Here is a 21,684-nt window from a genome sequence, read left to right as displayed (position 1 = left end):
TACAGAGCCATAGTCGTTCTGTGCCAGCTGTTTAAGAGAAGAATGTCCTAGTGAAAGCAAACAATAGGCTGTGTAGTGGGAATTGCAAATCTTTGAAAAGAGTAATTGAAATCTGCACAGACATTTTGAAGATTCTTTGCACAGTATTCTAAGCCTGCTGGCGGCTTAGTCGTTGGCAGGGTGGTCCTCTTTGTAGATGCCTCTTTTTTGTATGGACAAAATAGCATAAATATGGAGGGAGAAAAAAAAGGAGAAAGGAAAGAAGAGAGGCGTTTGAGTCCAGCTAATTCTTTTCATGTTAGAGCAGCCAAAGAGTGTTGTAAACTTCGTTCAGTGAAGAATCAAAAAAAAGTACAGACCCTCTTCATTTATCAGGTGTTCCCTGGCTCCAACTCTTCCACTCATACCCTTTAAGGACTCCAGCAGATAAACTGGTGTCTGCTGAAGAGGTTCTAGCCCTCCTCTGCTGCGCAGCACTGTTTATTCTCAGCCTGTGCCAGAAGGGGTTGCTGCTGCACAGAGCAGGCAGAGCTAAATTTGTGCCAGGCTTCGGGCAGCGCCTCAGTAGCAATGCTTCTGACCTCTGATGGAAATCAAGAGTCAGCTCTGTGTTTGCAGGCTCCTCACCACACCAAAACTAGGGATTTTCACCTGACGAGGGAATTAGTTAGGAAGGTGCTTAGGTCTTCATGCATGAAAAATAGGCATAAAACTTGATACTTAAAAGTGGCCCCCGAATTAAGAAACTTGTCTTTGGTACCATGAGAAAACCCTAACAGTACTCACTTTAGTAGCCTTACAAAGTTGACAATAAGAACGTTGTATCCAGTGTACAAATAGCCATTTAATATCCTCTATGAGGCAGATTAAGAAGAATTTCAAATACTGCCATCTGTATCCAACAAACTGTCCAAAATGTATGTGGGGTGAATTAGTACAAACTGGAATAAGGAGTGAATGAGTACAAACTGTTTTGCAGATGAAACTAGGTTAATGAATTCAAAATCTGCCATGCCCCCCACAACCTTCTGAATTACAAATACCTTCAATTTATTGGCAGCCAAAGATATGATTCTTTTCTTTAGACAATACGCCAGAGTTCTTTAATCCATCACTGGAATATGAAATACAAGAACCAAACTCTTCATTTACTTCCAACTTCTGAAATTGCAGGAAAATCAATAAAATTGTGCAGGGAGTTATGCTAGTATAGAATGTGACCCCCTGCTGCTTTATTCATCTCTGATGTAAATTCACTATGGCCATGGAGTTATATTGGGGCTGACTTTGCCCAACGTATCTGAAAATATAAATGATATTGCCATACATACTATACTGCATTGTAACATTTCCCATCTGTTTCAGTCTCAGGAGAGAAGCGTTGAATCAAGCTGATTTCTTCCAAGGCAAACCACAGAAACAGCATTGCATAAAATTATTAGGCCTCTCACTGAGCTAAGGAGAAAGAGAAGATCATGTCCCACTTGAAACTTCAATCACCTGATAAAAATTGTTTTAATTACAAAGTTAGGCAATGAAAAAAAAAGGAATCATACACTTTTTTTTACCACACAGCCTTTGGGTTTTATTCTGTGAGAAGCTTAAAGTATTCTAAATTAAGTAGTTATGTTAGTATGTTTTACACAAGGTGCTATGTAGAGCGAGCTGTAGCAATTACCAGTTTCCAGTGGTTCCCTTTCACTTAGCAGCTCAGAAGCTGAATCTCTCTTTCATGATGCTTTGGATCTGTCAGACTGGTTGTACAGTCTGGGAAACCTGCTTGTACACAATGACTTTTCCAGTTATTCTTTATTCTTGCCAGGACAGACCTACTGCAAGAAACGTTGCAAAGAACACTCCAATGTTATAAACTGTTCCTGGTCCTAGCTAAAATCAGAAACGCAGAAGTATGTCTTTGAGATTATACCTTGGGGGTGATTTTTTTTTTAAAGTTCTGACAAAATATTGTGTTGGATTTTGGCAAATTTTTCAACTCAGTTGATCCTAACAATATTGACCATGAAGGTATTGCTTTTTCTTTAGAAATATATTAGGCCAGCTTTTTATGGAATAAAATTGGAAGCGTTCATGTGTTCAAGTGTTCAAAATTAAGACTACCTTGACACTTGGACTCTGACTGTAGAAGTCTTCATCAACTGCCCAAGGAGAGGGCAGGATGTATTTTAAAGAAACTAATAAATCCATAAAATCATCAGTAATCACGAGACCTTGAATTTATGTTAGTTTCTGCTTGGTTTAAGACATAAGTCTTCGTGCCATTTGGCATCGTTCACTCTAAAGACAAGAAGCACATTAAAATCAGATTACTGCAGAATAGTGAGAATTTATGCCAGCACTACAACTAAATAGCCACAAATAAAGTCATTGCAGCCTGCTGCTTATTTTTAGAGTGACACCAAATGGCACAAAGGTGATGTGCCAAAAAATACTGTAATGTAAGAACAGAGAGGATGGAAAAATCTCATAGGCGTTTTACCAATAACTGGAAGAATGACTGAAAAATTCTGCAATGTTCCCTCTAAAAGGCATTGAATTCACTGAATTAAGATGAAATTCTTACTTACTGTGTGTCCTGCTCTAATGCAAATGGTTACCCTTCTTAAAAGGTTTGATCTGCCAGGCACTGAAGACCTTCACTTCCCACCAGAATAATTAGAAGTTGATGTTCTTTAGGTCTGATCCAAAGCCCAGTAAAATCAAGGGAGGTTCTGAGCAGGCAATCTTTACCCTTAATCAGGAATGAACGATACACATTCTGCAGATTACAGCAAAAGAGGTCTCCCTCTACTAAAAAGACAAAAATATAAATATAATTATCCAAGTTACAGAGTCAACCTGTTGAGAGAGGACTTTGGAGAGGAAATCCCAGAATAACATCTCAATACAGATGGTCATTCAGAAATATCTTCCTCCCTTACAAAAAACAATTTAGGCCATGATATTGGCGAGGAATAGCTAATAACAAAAGGAGTATAACTGTCTCTTGCATCCATCAGATGTTTTTCTCAAAATGACTTTTTAAAGTTCAGAAACAGGTATAACAATTCTCTGGGCAGCCCCAAGCACGAAGCAAGGTGATAGACATACAGCAGTCTGCTCCATCCTGCTCCTTGTATGACTCAGTTTGAAATGACAGTTCTGCCAAAAACAACCCCTACCAACTAAACAAACAAAAAAACCCCTCCTTGCATTTTGTTTTCTTATTAGCAGTTTGGAAACAAGAAAACTCTTCTGCCATTGTTTTTCATGTCAGACACCAGAAGAAGCCAGTGGGGCTGTTGTGTAACAACATGCCATCGCTGATGGGATATCACTGGTCCCTATTTCAAAGCAGCATTTATGTGGCAGGCTGACCTTTAGAAGTTGCATGAAGAACATCATTTAAGGATGTCAACATGCGTGCCTGTATAGAGCAATTTGTGAAACATAAATGTTGAGACAGAACAATGTGACAGATTCAGCCACTTTCGATCACATTACCTTTGAGAAGAACAATAGCCCTAGGAGAAAAATTCGAGTTCTTAATGTAAATCACACTTTGAAATATCAGGAAAAAGCTAATAATCTGCAAGGAAAATAGAGGCATTTTGTGTTTTACTTGGTAGCAAATATGCCATAAGGGTATTTTTTAATCCTGTTATTTCTAAAATTTCTAAAAGCTGCAGAAAGCTTGAAGCATTTGAAGCTTACAAAGACAAATGAAGGGAACAAGCAATGATTTGGTTAAAATCCAAATACTTGTATGTACCAATGCGGGCCTGTTTGGTTTTTTTTTTTTCCATTTTGTAATCTGAAGGACAGATTGGGTGTGTCTCAGAGCAAGGACAGGTTGGCTACATGACATCATGACCCTTTGCCTCAGAATCCAGCCTTTTCTATACATTGCCGGTGAAACGGTGCGTGTCCCCTCTCCGCGATACCTCTGACAGACAAGTGCAATATTATGGTTAACCAGCATTCTTTTATGCTGCTTTCTCTTTCTTGCTCTGTATCTGAGTAAAGAAGAAAATGTCTGGGACTGGCGCAGTGGCAGAACTGTTCAAACACCAGCTTTTTTGGAAGACAAGCATCCCTAGAAGTAAGAAAGCTTCGGTTTCAGTCTGAAAGCACAGGATGTAGCCATCCTTTTGGTATGAAACTTGGGAAATCTGTGAACCATTCATTCATACTGCTTTTCCATTCCACCCAATAGCAGTTATTCCTCCTACAGGACATGGAGCAGGAAAATATTTTTAAGATGGACTCGCTCTGATTTTTCATAGCCTGCATTTAAGTGTTTTATCAATGGAGGTGTCATTCCTGATACCTCCAATCACATGGTGGACAAGCCTTAAATAACAAAATATTACGTCAGTAGCATTAAATCTGAATGTCCTAATAGGTAGGTACACCTGAATAGGCCCTTATGTCCTCATGCACCATGTGAAAGAGATTCAGTTAATTAGCTAGTTTAGTTGTTTTAAGACAACTCCAGCTGAAAGAATGTCTGTAGGCCTTGCAGGTGAAAAAAAAAAATCTTACTAAACCATTTCTTTTCTTATATTTCCACCCCTTTTCGTGACTGCTAGAGAATAGACACTATTTCAGACTTTTTGAGTACTCAGTATTTAGCTGACAGGATAGTATGTGGACAAACCAGGCCATTCTGGCTCAGCAAGGCAATTAGTTCATTATGAGAGTCTGTTTGTTTCCATTACTGATCGTGGGATGGAACAAGTATGTTTGATTTTCTTATAAACATCATCATAATACCAGACAAGGAGCCCAAACCATTTGCTTCAAGGTAGACACCATAGCATTCTTTTCTGCTCAGTAAATGGAAAGCAGTGATGCTGCAGACACTGGGATGGATTCCTCTGTCTACTCCAGTGTAGGGGAGAATTATAGCATTTCCATTTAGCTCCTTTCTACTTTGTCCATTGGTTAAAAAATGTATAAAACAATGCTGGAATACATAATAAATAAATGCATTTACTATAGAAGAAATGTAAAAACACTTTTTGAAGTTGCTATCCTGCAAAGCAAATGACCGAAACCAGGTCAGATAAGGAAGCACAGGCTTTGCACAGTTAAAAGTCCATAAAAAAGCAACAGAAAGACCCTTCTTAGCTTTGGCAGACTTTGGATCCAGTCACAGGCAAGCCCTCCTTCATTTCAGTGCCTTAGCCTTTAACAGATTCACTTTAAATAACAGGAAAAACTGTTTGTTTGACTCATTGTGCTTGTAATCAGATTCTCACAGATCAAAGCTCCTCGGTTTTGCTTCTCAAGCCATTATCAAGAGGCTGCTGGAGGATCATGAGTCACCTCTGTGTGGACTATTGCCCTTTCTGAGGCAGAACCAGACAAGTTCAAGATGTTCTTTAATTTCTAACCATTTAGTCACATCCCTGCAAATGGGATATATGAGTCTGCTATTAATGCAAGAGCTGGAGATTTGCTTTGTCCAAAGTGGAAAAGCCTGTGGTTTTTGCAGATACTATTAGATTTTTTCTTTTTGCCATATAAATGTGGTTAAGTCCTGATCATGGTGCTTGCACAAATGCAAAGCCAAAAGGAACCACAAAACAGGTCAGCTTCCCAGGTCATAGCACTCGATAACAAATTCCCATTCACCTCGCTAGAATCAGGAATATGTCCCATATGACATCTGTCATCCTTAAGGCCTACAACAACCGTATTTGTTTTCCCCAGTACACATTTGGGCTCTTTTATGTACCACACTTATAGGTCCTTTGAGACAAAATGGTGATTTTCCTTCCAGCTTTCCCTCTTGGTCTGCTTACATACAGCTGCTAGGCTGCTTAGAAAATGGGAAATAATTCAAAACCAGCATATGACGAAGATTGTGTTGTCTTTTTTTCTTTTCTTCACTTTTTAGGCTGGCCCAGGGAAATGTTACTCACAGCAAAACCTTTAAAAATATGAATGCTTAGTAAACAGTATAAATGCAAAGTTATTCAGGATTCATGTATTAAACTTTAATGTTTTGTACAATGAATCAGAGATTGACACAGCTTCCCACAAACCATTGCAATAACTGTCATGGAAGTGAAGTGCTGTATAGCCACCACATTTAGGGCTTTGGGAAGAAGAATAAGGTTTTGTATTGCTAGAGGCGAATACTGTTGAGGTCTAATTTTTTTTTTAAATCTTAGGCTAATATATATGTTCAGGAATCAATAAGAAAAGCTGGCTAAGGCAAGTATGTGACTGTTTTACTGCAAGTCTAGAAGTAGGCCAGTCAGCTTTTTTACAACCTTGTTATTCCTATATGCTACTTGCCAGTGCTTTTGCACAAATCAGCTTTCCAAAGGATTTTGGAGGTAACGGTTAATCTTTATGAGCATTGCAAAATGCATTATGTCATAACATGCTGACACACAGATCTACATCTGAGCACAGAGGGGGTGTCTTGAACAGACTAAGTCTTCCCAGATGTAAGTTTCCTTTGGAAACCTTTTTAATATTTTCATTCTGCCAAAGGCCGCAACGATTTTCATTGCAGCTCTCCTAGCTTATTTCTTAATTCATTTAACAATGTCCAGAAAGTTAGAAGCAAATATGAATGTCATTATATCCTGAGGGCTACAATTTTTTGTCTTTTCTTTCTGTTAAATGATGCCATCTACTGTAGAATAACTGAATGACAACCTTGTAAAAATGCAGAGAAATCTGCTTTATTTCCTTATTACTGTAAAATTATGTCTGTTGTTTTGTGACACACTTTAAATTTTCATGATTTTAATGGATATTGTTGACTAAAATATGGAAAGGTGAGTATTCTCAGTGTGAAAAATTGGTCACTGAGAAAAGCCCTTTGCTTCAGAAAAGGGCAGCTGTCTTGAAAACAGAATCTTTTCTAACCAGCAATGCAAAAATATGGGAAAGATGGCCCTTTTCTGCTCCCCATTAGAGCTGGCCTCTTCATTGTCAGGCAGCAGGATCACATTTCTGGAAATAACAACAAAACAAAACAGTGAAAATAAAGTAAGGATGAAGAAAAAATTGTCATATGAAAATGCAAATTCTTGAATATTAATATTTTCTGGAGAAAAAAGAATCTTGCTCTCTTAAAGACAGAGTTAAGAAAACTTGTGGTTTTGAAAGGATAAGAGAGTGATACTGAGAGCTGAAAATCTGAATATCAAAAATAATCAAACACATCTTATGGGTACAGAAGTGTGTGTACACTATGCATTTTTTTATGTGTGTGCAATTCATAAAACAGACATTACATGTGCACACAGTAACTGTATTAATTCTTTTAGTTCTGTATCATGGTATTTTTCTTTGCCAATTATGTATAAACCATGTTATGCCCTAAACAAAAGAAAAATCATCTCTTCCCTTCCTCATTATGTTTGTAAATGAGAAGGACATTTCAACCTGTGGAGCTGGGAAGTGTTTAAGCAGAGTGACAGCTGAGTACATTGTGCTGGGATGAAGCGGAGCTATGCCCACCCATGCTCTGTAGGGCCCATCCAACCAGCACCTTTCAGACAGATCAGCAGCTCTAACCTCCCTTGATGGTATTCTGCCCCTCACAGTCTACTGCTTTCAAGGTCTGCTTGTATACAGCGAACCACTCGTACATGGAGCTATTCAGCTTTTGTCACTTTATAGTTGAGGTTTTTCCCTGAGTGATTAGAGAGACTATTTAAAAAGATTTCATTCATAACACTGCACTTCTCTTTTTAAAAAATACATTTCAGCCTTCTATTTTGTCAGGAAACATTTGTCAAAGCTGGGCAGTCTGGTTTTTTTCCTAGGTGTCCGCAGTGAAATCCTCATTTGTTAAAGGAAGAAGAAGTTTCTGGCAGAAACAGTCAGCAATTAATTAAGCAGAGAATCAGCTTATTCACAGGGAATCCACTGGCAGGATTCTGTGGTGTGAGAGCTGGCAAACCAAGCCAGTTTTTCAGAAACTAAATCTAGCTTGGCAGACTAAGAAAGGATGTCTAGGTCCTCCTCAGAGGTGGAGGCTGCTAGGCGGTGTCCTTTGAAGCAGCATCTGATGCCATGACCCTGTGTCATGGTGGGTGTGAGGAAGATGCTGTCCTGGAGATAAGCAGTTCTTCTCTACCTCCCTTGTGCAGGACCTGAAGTTTCTGGTGAAGCCCAAAAGGTGTAGAACCGAAGGGAAAAGTAAAAAGTTAATTTCTAAGTGATAGAAAAAGTCTGAGGGGGATTAGTTTTCATATGCTGCTGGAATATTTTAGATTTTAAGATTTTTTTGTATTGTCAAAGAAAGGTAAAATACTGGCTCCAAGCCTGATCAGACACAGAAAAAAACATTGGCTTGAAAATATCTGAAAAGGGGTTTTGAAGCTTTTTGCGTCTTGTTGGTGTTCTAATCAAGCTGGTGGTCAAAGCCAACTCTTAACCATAAGCAGTGTCAGCCTTGACAAATCAACATTTTCTCATTTGCTTCTTTTATAATTGACGTGCAGAAATAACCGAAGTTGGTGTATGCAGAAAGCCTGTAGCAGTGTTGAAATTGGGAAAAGAAACCTCCTGTCCCATGCAGTGCCCAGCTCTGAGATCCCCACTCTGGTTCTCCACTCAGTGAGCCAGGATGTCTTGGCTGTATTCCCCATTGCCCTGACAGATCTCATACAAGGGGGTGATGCATCTCATGGGTGACATAGAGGAAGAAGTCGGGTTAAATGGACAAGGAAAAGCAGCTGAGTGAAACACTGAAAAGGGAGCAGAGTCTGAAAAATGAAGCTTTGTGTACATGGCAGTAAAGAAGGTGAACTGTTTGGGTACAAAAGACAAAAGGATTCAGGGGAGATGAAAAGGGAAGTTACACATTATGGGAAAGATGAAAGAGAATCGAGAGAAAAGAGACAGAAGGAGAAGAAGCACGAGAAGAGAGGAAACACGTGCAAGTGTGTACTGTGCCAAAGAGGATGGGTGTGGGTATGGAAACAGATACCCGCAAATACAGAGAAAGAAAAACAAAGAATTTGTTTTAGAATTTGGTTAGAAGAGAAAAAAGAGACCAGTGTGCTAACACAGTAGTGGAAAAGAGAAAAAACAGAGATGAAAGGTGCCGCATGTGACAAAAGAAAAAGGGACTGCATGACCCATAGGAATGGACTGCACTATAAATTTGGACTCAGTCTCATACTACATAATTATGACCATTACAACAATCTGATGGCATTCAGCACTTTCTGCCTGGAGCCAGTGGTAATTTTAATGTCAGAGCTTTGAATTACATCTTTCGGCATTTTTTTTTTACTTTTTGAAGGGTGATATGTAGTAGGTAACTTATTCTACTAGTAAAGTTTTAAGGATGTTGTAGGTACACAAACAGCTCTTTCTCCAGAATTTTGTGTTTATAAATGAAATTATTTTGAATTATTCTTGGGAAAAAAATCTTATTCCATTATTCAAGACATTCACAGATACTTATATTTATTCTAATAACTTCCATAAAACTTACAAGGAGCATGTCTAACTTTGTAGTGTTATTTTCATATTGGTTGTTTAAATGACCGGGCTTTTTGGATCTTGTTTCTCTAAGAAAATACAACCCCAAAATTTAATGTTTGAAGCTGCTTTTCATCAGTCTCTTCAAATTAATTATCTACAAAAAATTTAATCAGTAGAATAGCTGTTGGAAGGAATTCACAGAACCATGATTATTACAGATGAACAATATTTTTTTCTGAAAATATAGATACATGTAACATTTGAGGAGGCCAGATGACACATTAATTGCAAACCATTTGGGCAATTAATGTGAATATTCTTTTAGATCTATCACATACCTCAGCTTTGGGAAAACACTTTGAAAACACTTAGTGCTAGCTATTAATGCATGACGCTAGCAACAAGAGTTCATGCTAGTCGGACAGCTCATTCCGCATCCATGTGTAAGTGCTCATGCTGGCACACAGGGGCCAATGATACACTTGTTTGAGGGATTTGGCACATTTACTTTTTAGCTGCAGCAAAGAATTCAATTGCTAATTACACAGTTACTCAGTCTGATATTAAAATTACTTGAGACAGAAGATTATCACAGATTTAATTGGGCTTTGGATCAGCTCCAGGAGGTTTCCATTGATGTCTATTTATAGATTCAGAGCAGACTCTGCAATTAATGTAACAGATCCTCCCAGCGTCTGACAAGAAGTACTTAGTCTTTTACTTCATGTGCATAAACTATATTACAGTAGAAAACAAAACAGACTATCCAACAGCTTTCATGTTGTTCCTCTTTGATTTGCAAAACACATTTGAAATAATATTGAACACTATTTTGTCTTTCTTTCCAGTCACAGGATGTACCCATCTTGGGCAGGCTTATGCTGACAGGGATGTTTGGAAACCAGAACCATGCCAAATCTGTGTGTGTGACTCAGGATCTGTTCTCTGTGATGACATCATCTGTGACGATCAGGAGCCAGACTGTCCCAACCCAGAGATTCCCTTTGGAGAGTGCTGTCCAGTTTGTCCACAAACAACAACACAACCTCCAAGAGTAAGTTTGTTCTCAGTGTTGTTACTTTGGTGTTGCCACCTTCTTGATCCATGTCAACCTCAAATAATTTTCTTTTAGATGCTCTTAAACACTTTTATTTTAAATGCTAAGCTTGTCACTTCCTGACACTAGGCGAACACTTGGGATGGGCAAATTTTGCCAAATAAAAAAAAAAAAACCTGCTTTAAATTTCAGAGTTTTATCATTTTTGTTAAATTCAAGAATACTTCTGCATTCTGTCAGAGAATTGGTACCAGATCTGATAAAATATTTGTTAGTTCTTTGGGCTATGCAGCTGAAAGGATGAAGTCCTTCAACCCAGTTTTACATAGAAAACAGGCAAAGATAAATTGTAGAAAGGGACAGAGGGCAACAATTAGCCATTACATTTTTCATTTTAGAGAGAAGCATAGGCATAATGCAAACAGCTTATTTGTTGGCTGCATGCTTAATCTATATCCACAAAACTAATGCCAACATGGAGTTAAAGAAAGTTAGACAATTTTCACAGCATACTGCGAGTCTGCATTTCTTATCAACTCAGTTCTACATCATCACAGAGTAAATTTCCTTTTGCAGAGTTATTGCTGACTTAACGCCCTGTAAAGGAGAGATGATTCAAGCCCTACCTCCCTAATTTGTCATCATCTTGTTTATAGAATCATAGAATCATAGAATCATAGAATCATAGAATGTTTTGGGTTGGAAGGGACCCCTAGAGGTCATCTAGTCCAAACCCCCACAGGAGCAGGATAGATACCAACATTATCTAAACCAGTTGAAGCAACTTCACCTCAGGAAAATCAAGAATGTTAATGCATGCCAAGTCCCCTGCCTAAATCGCTTCACTGAGTGAGCCAGTTATAGGCTCTAAGGTTATCTGAACATTTCATCCTTGTTTAAGATCCACGAGATTCTGTTGAAGTACATAGATTTCCACAGTCACATTGAAGATTCTTATCCAGATGCTAAGAGAGTGAAAAAGATGTGTATATGGAAGAGAAAGGGAGAAGATCTATTTCTGCAGCTCTATGGTATATCTGCTTAAACATGAAATGTTGTGTACGAATACATCACCTAGTGTTAGTTGCACCATGCTGGTGCAAATGTATTGCTTCCAGGATTCCCCGAGCTAATTCACTGAACAGTTTTAGATGTGTAACCAAGTGGCGCATGCAAGCATGCTGGAGACTCAAGCACAGCTCCCGCTCTTGTTCAGGCTGGATACTCTTTTAGAATCAGTTCTGTGGCTCCTGATAATAAAGGACGTGTGGACTACTTCTTCCAGCCTCTGCCTTTGACATAAAAGTGTTTGGTCAGCCCACTAGAAACATCCTGCTGACCTTCGATGCTGTATAGGGAAATGCCACCTTAAAAGATCCAAGATAGTTTCAGCTGAATATTGTCCGTTACCACTAGCAGCTGAATACATAAAAACTGTTCTGAACTATAATTGAAAATCCAGATAGTAACATGTAACTGAATTATTAATTGAAAAATAAATAAATTGGAGGAGTAGATCTGAAATTAGCTACATTAACACACTTAACATGCTGGACTTAGAAGGATACAAGAAAACTATCCCTTACAGCTTTCCACCATGGAATTCTGTCCCCATTGTGCTCAATGGCAAAGCTCTACTGACTTCATTAATGCCATGTTTTTGCCTACAGGAGAGGTGTAGCTTTGTGGATGAACCATGAAAATGCAGATGAAAGACTGACAAAAAACCCCACAGCTTTAAAATATATTGAATAAGAATAAATGGGATTCATTTGATAAAATTATATTCAAATATTTAAATGTGTTTTCCTCTTGTTTTTATATATATATATATATATATATTCAGAGTTTGGTTTTATATTGATTTTCTCTCTTAATTTAATTACTTTTCCTTTTTTTTCTAGACTCCTGGAGTGGTCAGCCAAGGCCCCAAAGGAGACCCTGTAAGTGCAGCTTTTTTTTTCCCAAGGAAACTAACAAAATCAAGAGCCAATTCCTATAGTGCTATATATCCCATTCAAGATGCTGAGATATCCAGCTTTCATTCATGTCTGCACTGTCCACAGGACTGTGCCATATAGTTACTTTGAAGTAGTCTTTTAGATTCAACAGAACTCTCAAAAATTTAAACAGGAAAAACAGAGAGATTTTAGGCCAAACTATATTGGGGCTTTTTTGTTATTTTTCTTCCTAGTAGGAAAAAAAATCTATGGACTCCACTAGCAGTATTAATTTTAGATTCAGGAATTGACCTGTTTAATATTTCTAGTGTGTTTGATCAAATATCAGCTGCAGTAAGGCTCCCGCAAGAAGTGTTTCCATGCGTGAATTTTGTCTACTGTCTATGTCTTCCTTAAATGTTCAGTTATGGTCTTAGTTATGTTTAACAGCGAAAGTTTCCCACCACAGTTGCACAGGCTTTGTTACAAATAGAAGGGTTTGTCCCCCGATGCCCTTGCGGTTGGAGGCAAGTGCCGACATCTGTATCTGTTCTGTTTGTGTCTTTGCAGGGTTCTCCTGGGGTTCCAGGCAGAAACGGTCCCCCTGGCCCTCCGGGACAGCCAGGAAGTCCTGGAGCTCCTGGCCCGCCTGGAATCTGCCAGTCATGTCCCAGTATAAATGGAGGTGTAAGTCATCATTACGTTCAGCTTCTACCTTGTTGCTCATAAGCATACAGAGCAATACTATAGGCACCTAGCCCTTGCCCCTTCACACATACTTTGCTTTCAGCGGCATCTGCCTCTCATTTGTGCCTTTGAAAAACACAGCTGAGTGGTAGGTGTGGTTTTGTTGTTGGTTTGGGGCTTTGTCCACAAAATTTGGCTAGAGTGCAATTAAATCTCTGCCTTATCTTATTTTTTAAAACTTTTGGAGCCAGACCTGAAGAAGGATTTCTGAAAGTCAGAAATAATCTGACCAGAAAGAAAGCATGCAGAAGGAAGTATGTCCCCTCAAGCTTAACGGTTAGGGAACTCTCTTTCCTATATTTTATCCAATGCATCTTTAATAAAGAAACATTCCCAGGAGACTAGACCAAAACACAGGTCCTGTGCTTGCAGTGAAGCGCCACATAAGTACTATTTGTCATGCTCCATCTTTATTTGTGGCCCACTGAATCTTGAATTCTCTTCTTTAGCATTGGGCAGATGCAACAAGAGAGCTAATTTTAACTAAAGGTTCTGTGCAGTTGGATTTGTTGAGGCAGCTGAGCCACAGATAGTATTTTGTTAAGAGATCATGTTGTCTCCCATGCAATCGAGAAAACCTAGCTTTACAAGATGGAATTGCTTTAGTACAAAGCTGTTAAAAGTCCTATGTTAAAACAATTGCTACTTTTGAACACAGGCCACTGTTTATAGCTTCCTTGTATGTTTCCCATTCCCAGGTAAGCCAAAAACTGGGGAAAGATGTCTTGGTTTTATTTAATTCTGAAAGGGATTGCATCTGAAGGGCTGAGTTTCTGGGAGAAGCACCCATGGATCAGTTAACCGGTCTCAGTGGACATCATATAACACAGCAAGAGAGCTACCTGGGCTTGGGTTAGCAGATGCAGATGCAGGAGAGGTTGATAGGCTGAATTAGTCAGCCACTCCAAGGCTGTATCCAAGATGTGCTGTTGAATCCTGACAAGGGGGTTGATATCGACAGCCCAGGAGTCTTGTGCCTGGTCAGCGAATGAGCTGGGTCTGCAGTGGTTTGGGTTATCAGGCAGAACACTGCATGTATTCAACCTTCCCTGCACAACCACCTCTATGTGCCATTAATGCGTAAACTGCATCAATGACATATTATTCAACTAAATTTGCTAACATCTGCATAATAAAATCAACGTATGCTAATTAAGAGGCTTACATGGGAATTCCTTGAAAAACTGACTGTAGAATTTATAGTTTTCTAGTTTTTGAAACAACAGTTTATGTAAATGGGTGTGCCAAAGATGCTATCTGCTCTCAGAAAGGCCCACAGGACACGTTTTCACTCCATTCCTTGGACTGAGCTTCCATTTGTTTCAAGACAAATTGTCAAAAGCATTGAGGCTTGGCTGCTCAGGCTCAAAACTGATGATTGTGTTTGAATTATTTGGAGTGACATAGAGAATGGGAAGGGAGAAAGGGAAAGATGGAAAATGGCATTAGGAAAAAGGCATAACACTCAATTTTCTGAGATTTGTAAGTTCCCATGCATGAGGTAGAAAAAAATTATTTGTAATTCAGGGAAGGACAAACTTATATGTAGGTAAGAGATTTTTTTGCTACAAAATACTCTGAAATGAGACATTCATTAGTCACAGGTAAAAGAAATTAGGAGACTAATAGTAAACTGTTAAACTGTTGCATTCTTTAGAGCAACAGAAAGTATTTCATCAACTTCCTTGAGTGGCAACTAAGGCCAACAGAAAAGAGGCTGATAAAGAAAATGAGGGGGAAAAAGCTTTAAAAGAGTCAAACAAGAATAAGAAGAGGAGAGAGAAGGTAAATTTTGGCTCAGCTGAGGTCCAGCTGTCAAGATGAAACCTGGATGTGCACAATGTAGGGAGCTAACATTACCATGACCACAAAAGAAAGATATTGACTGGGCTTCTCTTATGGATGATTCTAAAATACGGCAGCTGTATATCAAACAAGTACTACTCAGTAGATACAGATGAGTTATTTCCATACATTTGTCATGCCAATATAAGAAAAGACTTATTTGATCAATCTTTTTTCTTTTTTTTTCTTTTTTTTCTTTTTTTTTTCTTTCTGTTTTTCTCTATTTCTTTTACAGAGTTTTTCTCCACAGTATGACTCCTATGATGTGAAGGCCGGTTCAGTTGGTATCGGTTACCCACAGCCCATTGTAAGATGATATAGACTTTTTTCTATCATTTCTTTCTTCATAGATTATACCTTGGATGTGTACGTATCCTGATTTTAATTTAACAAGATAAGTTTTCATTTAATTGTTGCCTGCAAGTGGAATGCAATGTAAGGCAGCAATTTGCCTGGCAATATAATTCTAAAAAGTAACTATAGATAATCTGGGGCTTTTGCCTTTTCTCTCTCTTTCTTCTTTTTCTTACCTAATCTCTCTCTGATTCACTTACCTAAACATTTAGTCCTTTCTCCCTTGCATAACCTCTTCATTTATCTGCTTTGGTATTCTTCTACTAATTACTTCCCTCCCTTCCACCACTTTTTTACCTCTTCCACTGTCCCTAATCTTCCATTATCCATCCAGCAGCATTCTGTCTCTGCTCAGTATGATACTTCATACTTGTTTACTTTTCCACAGTTCAGATTTGCCTGATAACAAGTGAGTAAACCCCTCTTATAATCTTTTTTTTTCATCCCAGAAGCAGTGAAAAGCTTTTCACTTTTTCTTCTTACAGTTCTCATTTTTTTACCCACAGCTGTTCAGATTGTTTACTAAGGATACTGTATTTGCCTGTTAGGCCTGGCCCAAGCTTTTCACAGGTTTTTTTTGTAAAATAAAGCATGGATTGCCTGAAAGAGTTATGCATGAACTATGCTTCCTGTATAAAATCAATTTAAATGTTGCACCTCATGGTTTTCCTTTTAGGCACTAGGATTTAGAGATATTCGACACCGGTGACGTGGAGATTCAGGCAATCTGCTCTATAGAGGATGTGGTGCATTGCTATTATTTGAAATTGGCTGCTGCTTCATTAAGCATAATCATTATTTTCAGTCCAATCCTGCATAACAAGTTTTGGGTATCACATGTTGTAGCATATCAAGGCAGTTCCCAGCAAACGTGTTATTTCTTAGGGTTCCATCAGATCATCTTGTGAAATAAATTTTACTAACCACAACATCTGTTTTTCCTGAAAAATAGTTCATTGTTTTCTCACCTTTATTTTCATCTGTTCATTTCTACCTTGTTCATTTGCTAATATGATCATCCATGCAAAGGTCTTCTTCAACCATCCATTTTTGTATTTGTTTATTCATTTATTCATTTTCAGCTCCTCACAGTTGTTGCCCACAGCTTATCATATCATCTACATTTTGCTACTTGGTGCCTTAATATGGGATGTGCTGAACCAGGCGGATAACTGAGATACCTTTCAGCTAATAAACATGGTTACTGCTCTCTATTTTGGCATTTTTCCCTGAGGTGCTTAGTGATTTCTTGTGCTCTGATCTCTAGACTTGTGTTAAAAAAAAATAAAATTAATTAATTGGGCACCCTAGAATGTCTTCAGCTGGTCTGTGTGCTTTCAGGTCATATCTTCTTTTATACTGCATCATGCAATGCATGACTGCAAAGCCAGTAACAGTGCAGTTACAGGCAGATGTGGCTAAACTCACTAGAACTAAGTAATATTTATCACTAGCATTATATAGATTAATTTATTTAGTAATTTGTAAATTTAATTTATCAATTTTCAACTTAAACTTTCGATTTAAATAAATTTCCAAAGTGAAATCATTTGGAAGAGCAATGAAATAAAAAATGCCAGCTATAGCACCAACATTTGTCCATGGGTGGTTACCATGGCTGGTATTTCCTCAGTCATGCATCCCTCCACTACCGTCTTTCTGGTGGTTTTCCACTGCTTTCAGGCTGATTTTGTACTTGCTCATATAACATCCACACGTTGTCTTTGCCTCTTTCCACCAGTGCATGTATTCTAACTAAAATGTGCTCATTTGTTCACAGCCTGGAGATGCTGGCAGGAAGCAAATGCCACACCTAACCATCAGTTTATCTCCTCAGAGTGCACCTTGAAAAAAAATAATGCCTCTTTTTTTCTAGTCATAAGTCTAATTGATTGATTGCAATTGATGAGTTGATGGTTCCAACTCATGCCAAGTCCAAACTTAATTTGTACCAAACGAGTTCTCACAATTAAGAGTGATGGACTGCTCATTGCATTTGCACATTGAAGGCAAACCGATTTACCCAGATATTAAGTGCTCTGCCACTTGGTGTGCTTCTTGTCATAGCAAATATCACAGTGATTCTCTTTTTTAGACAAAAGACAATCTGTGAACTAATATTAACATAGCATATGTGTAGTATAGTAGTATACTATATCAAACTTATGTTTCTGTAACCTCTATAACACCTGACCTATTCTGACACCATACGACAATATCCCATGAAACACACTGTGTGCAATATTAAGCCATGGAATATACTGCCAGTACTGCAGCACACAGTAGTTCTCATGTAATTTGTATGCTTTGTTTTGGCTGTATCAAACCCATAGTGAGTTTAATTTAACAAAAGCATTTTTAAAGAACCACATATAGCTGCAGTAAACCACTGTGCTAATTTTCAAATGTTTTCTGTTTTGCAGTATCAGAAGCTTTTGTGGTCGTTGTTACAGGAAGCAGAAATATTAGCATTCTTCCCAAATTGAGAATTTCCTTAATAATATTTTACTCCCTTTTTACCAGTTAAAATAAGGAGCAGTGTTACTGATTTGAGTCAAAACATAACGTATATTGAGATTTCATTCTCTGAGTCCTTTGGTTAGTCCAGACATCATTTATTTTTTATGGCTTGGTACTGTTAAAGTTGAGATAAAATGTCAGTGGTGAAAATGTTTGCCTTACTGACAAGTAAGAAAAATATGGTCGTAATTCAGTATACCTGTAAGTCCTAATAGGTTGAGGGTCATAAACAAGGTTTATTATACAAGTTTCTTCTAATGGGTTCTGTATGTATATGTAATATAGCTCCTGAATGCAAGTGAGAAATTTAAAAATTATTTCTAGAAAGCAAAATCTGACATCAACAGACTAATGAACAAGTTTTAGTAGACTTTGGCTCCACCACTGAAGATGTAAGGTTAGGCTAATAAAGCTCAGTTACATGGCAGAGAAGCTGAAGCTCATCTACTTTGTTTAACAAATTAAGAGTTCCAGTTATCTATTCCACCAGTTTAGGCAGCTGAAAAGCTAAGCTGCGAGCATCTTTCTGGGGGTCTAGAGAAGTGGAATAGTGACTCAAAAGAAAAAATTACAGCTTTGGAAATATTTTGTTCAGTATGTTAGCTAAGGCTGCAAAGAGAAAACTTTTCTGAGGGGACTGTAGGTACTAGACAATGTTTTTAACAATGTTTATATACACTGGTTTATCTTTTTTACTGCACCAAGTGCATGTCACCGTGGATTTTTCTCTATACTAATATGTAAAAATTTATTTCACAGTTATTGGTGACTCTTGCAACTACATTATAGATATATTACAGTAATATAATGACTGTTTTTTAATCTACACTATAGACTGGATTTCCAGGACCCCCTGGCCCCAGTGGCCCCCCTGGCCCACCTGGTCAAGCAGGTCCCCCTGTAAGTAAAATTAGTCTTTTTATTATCAACTCATTCTTTTCTACGAGCCTATCATTTTCTCTGTCATAAATATCAGATAAGTTTTCAACTGATTAAATCTATGCTGAAGAATTTTATGGGTAAATGTCATCTTCTATTAATTGGGCTGTAGTATCTGTGCACCACCAAGACTTGATGGCTCAGTGCTAAACACTGTGCTTGCTTCAGTCCGTGTGTTCACCCGCACTTTCTGCATTTTTGTGGGGTGTCAGCTAAGGTTGTCTTAAGATATGCCACTGCCTATCATCCTCTGTTAACATTCCCAAATGTTTATTCATACAAAAATTTTACAGGAGATAAAAATAACTAGAAATCCTAATATTCATTCCATGAACACACATGCTCTGAGTTTTTTGATGTACATGTTCTTTTAGAGGAGTAGTTTTAATTCTGTTTTCAAGGAGGTGTATTCTGCTTAGTTCTGCTAATTTCACCTTTGGTCATTTGGTGACAGCCCTGACTAAGGTTTTCCTTATGGTTATGAGATTATTGTAAAATACAGTAGCACCATGGAATGATGCACATAACTGTTCACATCTTAACTGTATTTTGCTGCATTATAGGGCACTGCTGGATATCAGGGTAACCCCGGAGAACCAGGACAACCCGGCCCTCCTGTACGTATACATTATATACATATAAATACACATATATGTAGCATATATATATGCTAAAGGTGTGATATTACAAGCTTGAATCTGTGTCATCACGGGGGTGGATTGAAATGTTGCAGTTCATCCTGTCTGTTTACTATCATGTATGTCAAGTGTACAAGTATTTTATTACATCTAATGCATTTTTTATTTGAAAGAGACTTCATATTTTTTATGATAGGTTTTTTTTTTTTTTTCTACAGGGACCTCCAGGCCCTTCTGGAATAACAGGCCCAATTGGTCCACCAGGAAAAGATGTAAGTTCACTATAATTGATTTAGTGATTAATAAATGCGGAGAAAGTTCACAGAGCACATCGATACCATTGCATTTAAGAATTTTTAACCTCTCCCTACTTCTCAATTTAACAACATGACCATAAGAAACTAGACTTGGCTTACATTAGGTATAAATATCCATTCAAAAAAAGTTTCAATTTTAACAGGCAGTTTGATTGACACAGTTTAAAAGAACTGAGGAAAACTTAAGCATAAAACACCTTCTTTTGATATGGTGCAAAATAAATCAGCAGTTATAAAGAAAAGCAGACAGTAGTGGTAGTTGTCTGCTCCCTTTGAGTCTAGCTTTAACAGGTCAGGCTGTTAAAACCATCTTTTGTGTCACAGCAGAAAGTCTTGAATATGTGTAGTACAAGGTGAGACAATCTGCTAAAGTTTTTGTCCATTTTGAGTGTTTCACCATGAAAAATAAGTTTTCTGTGATCATCTCTTCCTAAAAGTTGTCTTGAAATAATCTAAATGTTAACCAAAATCTTGTTAAATATTGAGTTTATAAATTCTGGCAACTGTTTTTCAGAAGGCAGTCATATACTCAACCATCACCCTGCTATAATTTTCCCCATTGTATTTGGTAGAAGTTTCACTTGCTTGTTCTGACTTGCCTTCATCTACTAGGACTAGTTCTTTGCAGTAACTGAAGCAATAGCAAAGCAATCAAAAAAATTTACTTTCTTTCCATAGGGAGAACCAGGAAGACCAGGGAGAAATGGAGACCGTGGAGTCCCTGGATTACCGGTATGAAAAGCCCCCAATAACAATGGTCTTCTAATCAATGATTCTGTTTTCCCATTTTCAGTTAATCAAGTGAACATGACACCCAATAAACATTGGCTTGTGCCCTTCATACAGTAAAAATGGGATTGATTCATCTTTCTATATTTGTGTGTTTAGGGTCACAAGGGACACCCTGGAATGCCTGGGATGCCTGGGGCGAAAGGTCAACGAGTAAGTATTGAGTATATTGAGTATTGCTGAGTCTGTTACTCTACTTGAATTATGGTGTTGCACTGTCGTGCACTTTCAGTCATCAGTTCCCAGCTAAAAAGACTGAATCAAATCATAGAATTAAAGATCAGTTTCTGGACAATGTAATCTGACCTTCTGTAGCAAAGACTGTTAAATTTCGTCTTGCTACCTCAATTGTAGAGCTCCATCCCAAATGCTGGGCTGAATCATGCTTTCCAGAAAAGCATCCTCTCTCAACTAACGGCCACGGAGAGATGGACGAATCAGAATTTTCTTTCAAAAAGTGTTCCAATGGATGATAGCACTCATTATTAAAAATATGCCCCTTTATATGAGTTTGTCTTGAAGCTTAATATTTTGCCAAGAGGAATGAAGTTTTTCAGAACACAAAAGGAATATTATTCACAGATACGGTTTTCCTTTCCCACAGGGTTTTGATGGAAAAGATGGTTCCAAAGGTGACGCTGGAGCTCCTGGTCCGAAGGTAAAAAACTATACTGTCATCTTTGTAATAGGTAGAGTAATACCCTTCATCATTTGTTATATTCTTTGCAAATTATGCAATTATAAAGATCCATTAAACATTAAAGAAAGTCATTGAATATCTTAATGAAAAGAGTGAGAATCATTCCAAAGGAGTTAAACTTTCTGAACCACATCATGCCCCTATTGTCCAGCCATGACAAAGACGAGATTCCAAAATGAAAATACATGCCTGGATCATCTGACTTCATTGCATAATATTAAAGGACCAAGTCTTCCTGATTTTTTTTTTTTTTTTTCTGTTTAAATATTTTGTTCTGACGCTTGTTTAGACTTAGACCTGACAGACCTCAGTTCATGCTGAGGACACTCATCACCACGCAGAAAGGGGCAGTGGATCAGGCTGTCTTGTTTCT

At 37.9% G+C, this 21,684-nt stretch overlaps 1 protein-coding gene across 1 annotated transcript in view; it reads left to right on the top strand.

The window, feature by feature from the left end:
* COL3A1 (collagen type III alpha 1 chain) overlaps nt 1-21,684 on the top strand; it is a 52,763-nt gene that overhangs the window by 8,281 nt on the left and 22,798 nt on the right. The window contains exons 2-12 of the mRNA XM_009643542.2: nt 10,083-10,091; nt 10,320-10,523; nt 12,437-12,465; nt 13,033-13,149; nt 15,290-15,361; nt 18,763-18,828; nt 19,431-19,484; nt 19,724-19,777; nt 20,501-20,554; nt 20,711-20,764; nt 21,216-21,269. Coding sequence (XP_009641837.1) covers nt 10,083-10,091; nt 10,320-10,523; nt 12,437-12,465; nt 13,033-13,149; nt 15,290-15,361; nt 18,763-18,828; nt 19,431-19,484; nt 19,724-19,777; nt 20,501-20,554; nt 20,711-20,764; nt 21,216-21,269 — 767 coding nt within the window. The remainder of the gene's footprint in view (nt 1-10,082; nt 10,092-10,319; nt 10,524-12,436; nt 12,466-13,032; nt 13,150-15,289; nt 15,362-18,762; nt 18,829-19,430; nt 19,485-19,723; nt 19,778-20,500; nt 20,555-20,710; nt 20,765-21,215; nt 21,270-21,684) is intronic.

This window comes from Egretta garzetta, unplaced genomic scaffold (assembly GCF_000687185.1).
Source record: "Egretta garzetta isolate BGI_Z169 unplaced genomic scaffold, ASM68718v1 scaffold297, whole genome shotgun sequence".
NCBI lineage: Eukaryota > Metazoa > Chordata > Aves > Pelecaniformes > Ardeidae > Egretta > Egretta garzetta.
This window is presented reverse-complemented; position numbering and strand designations above follow the sequence as displayed.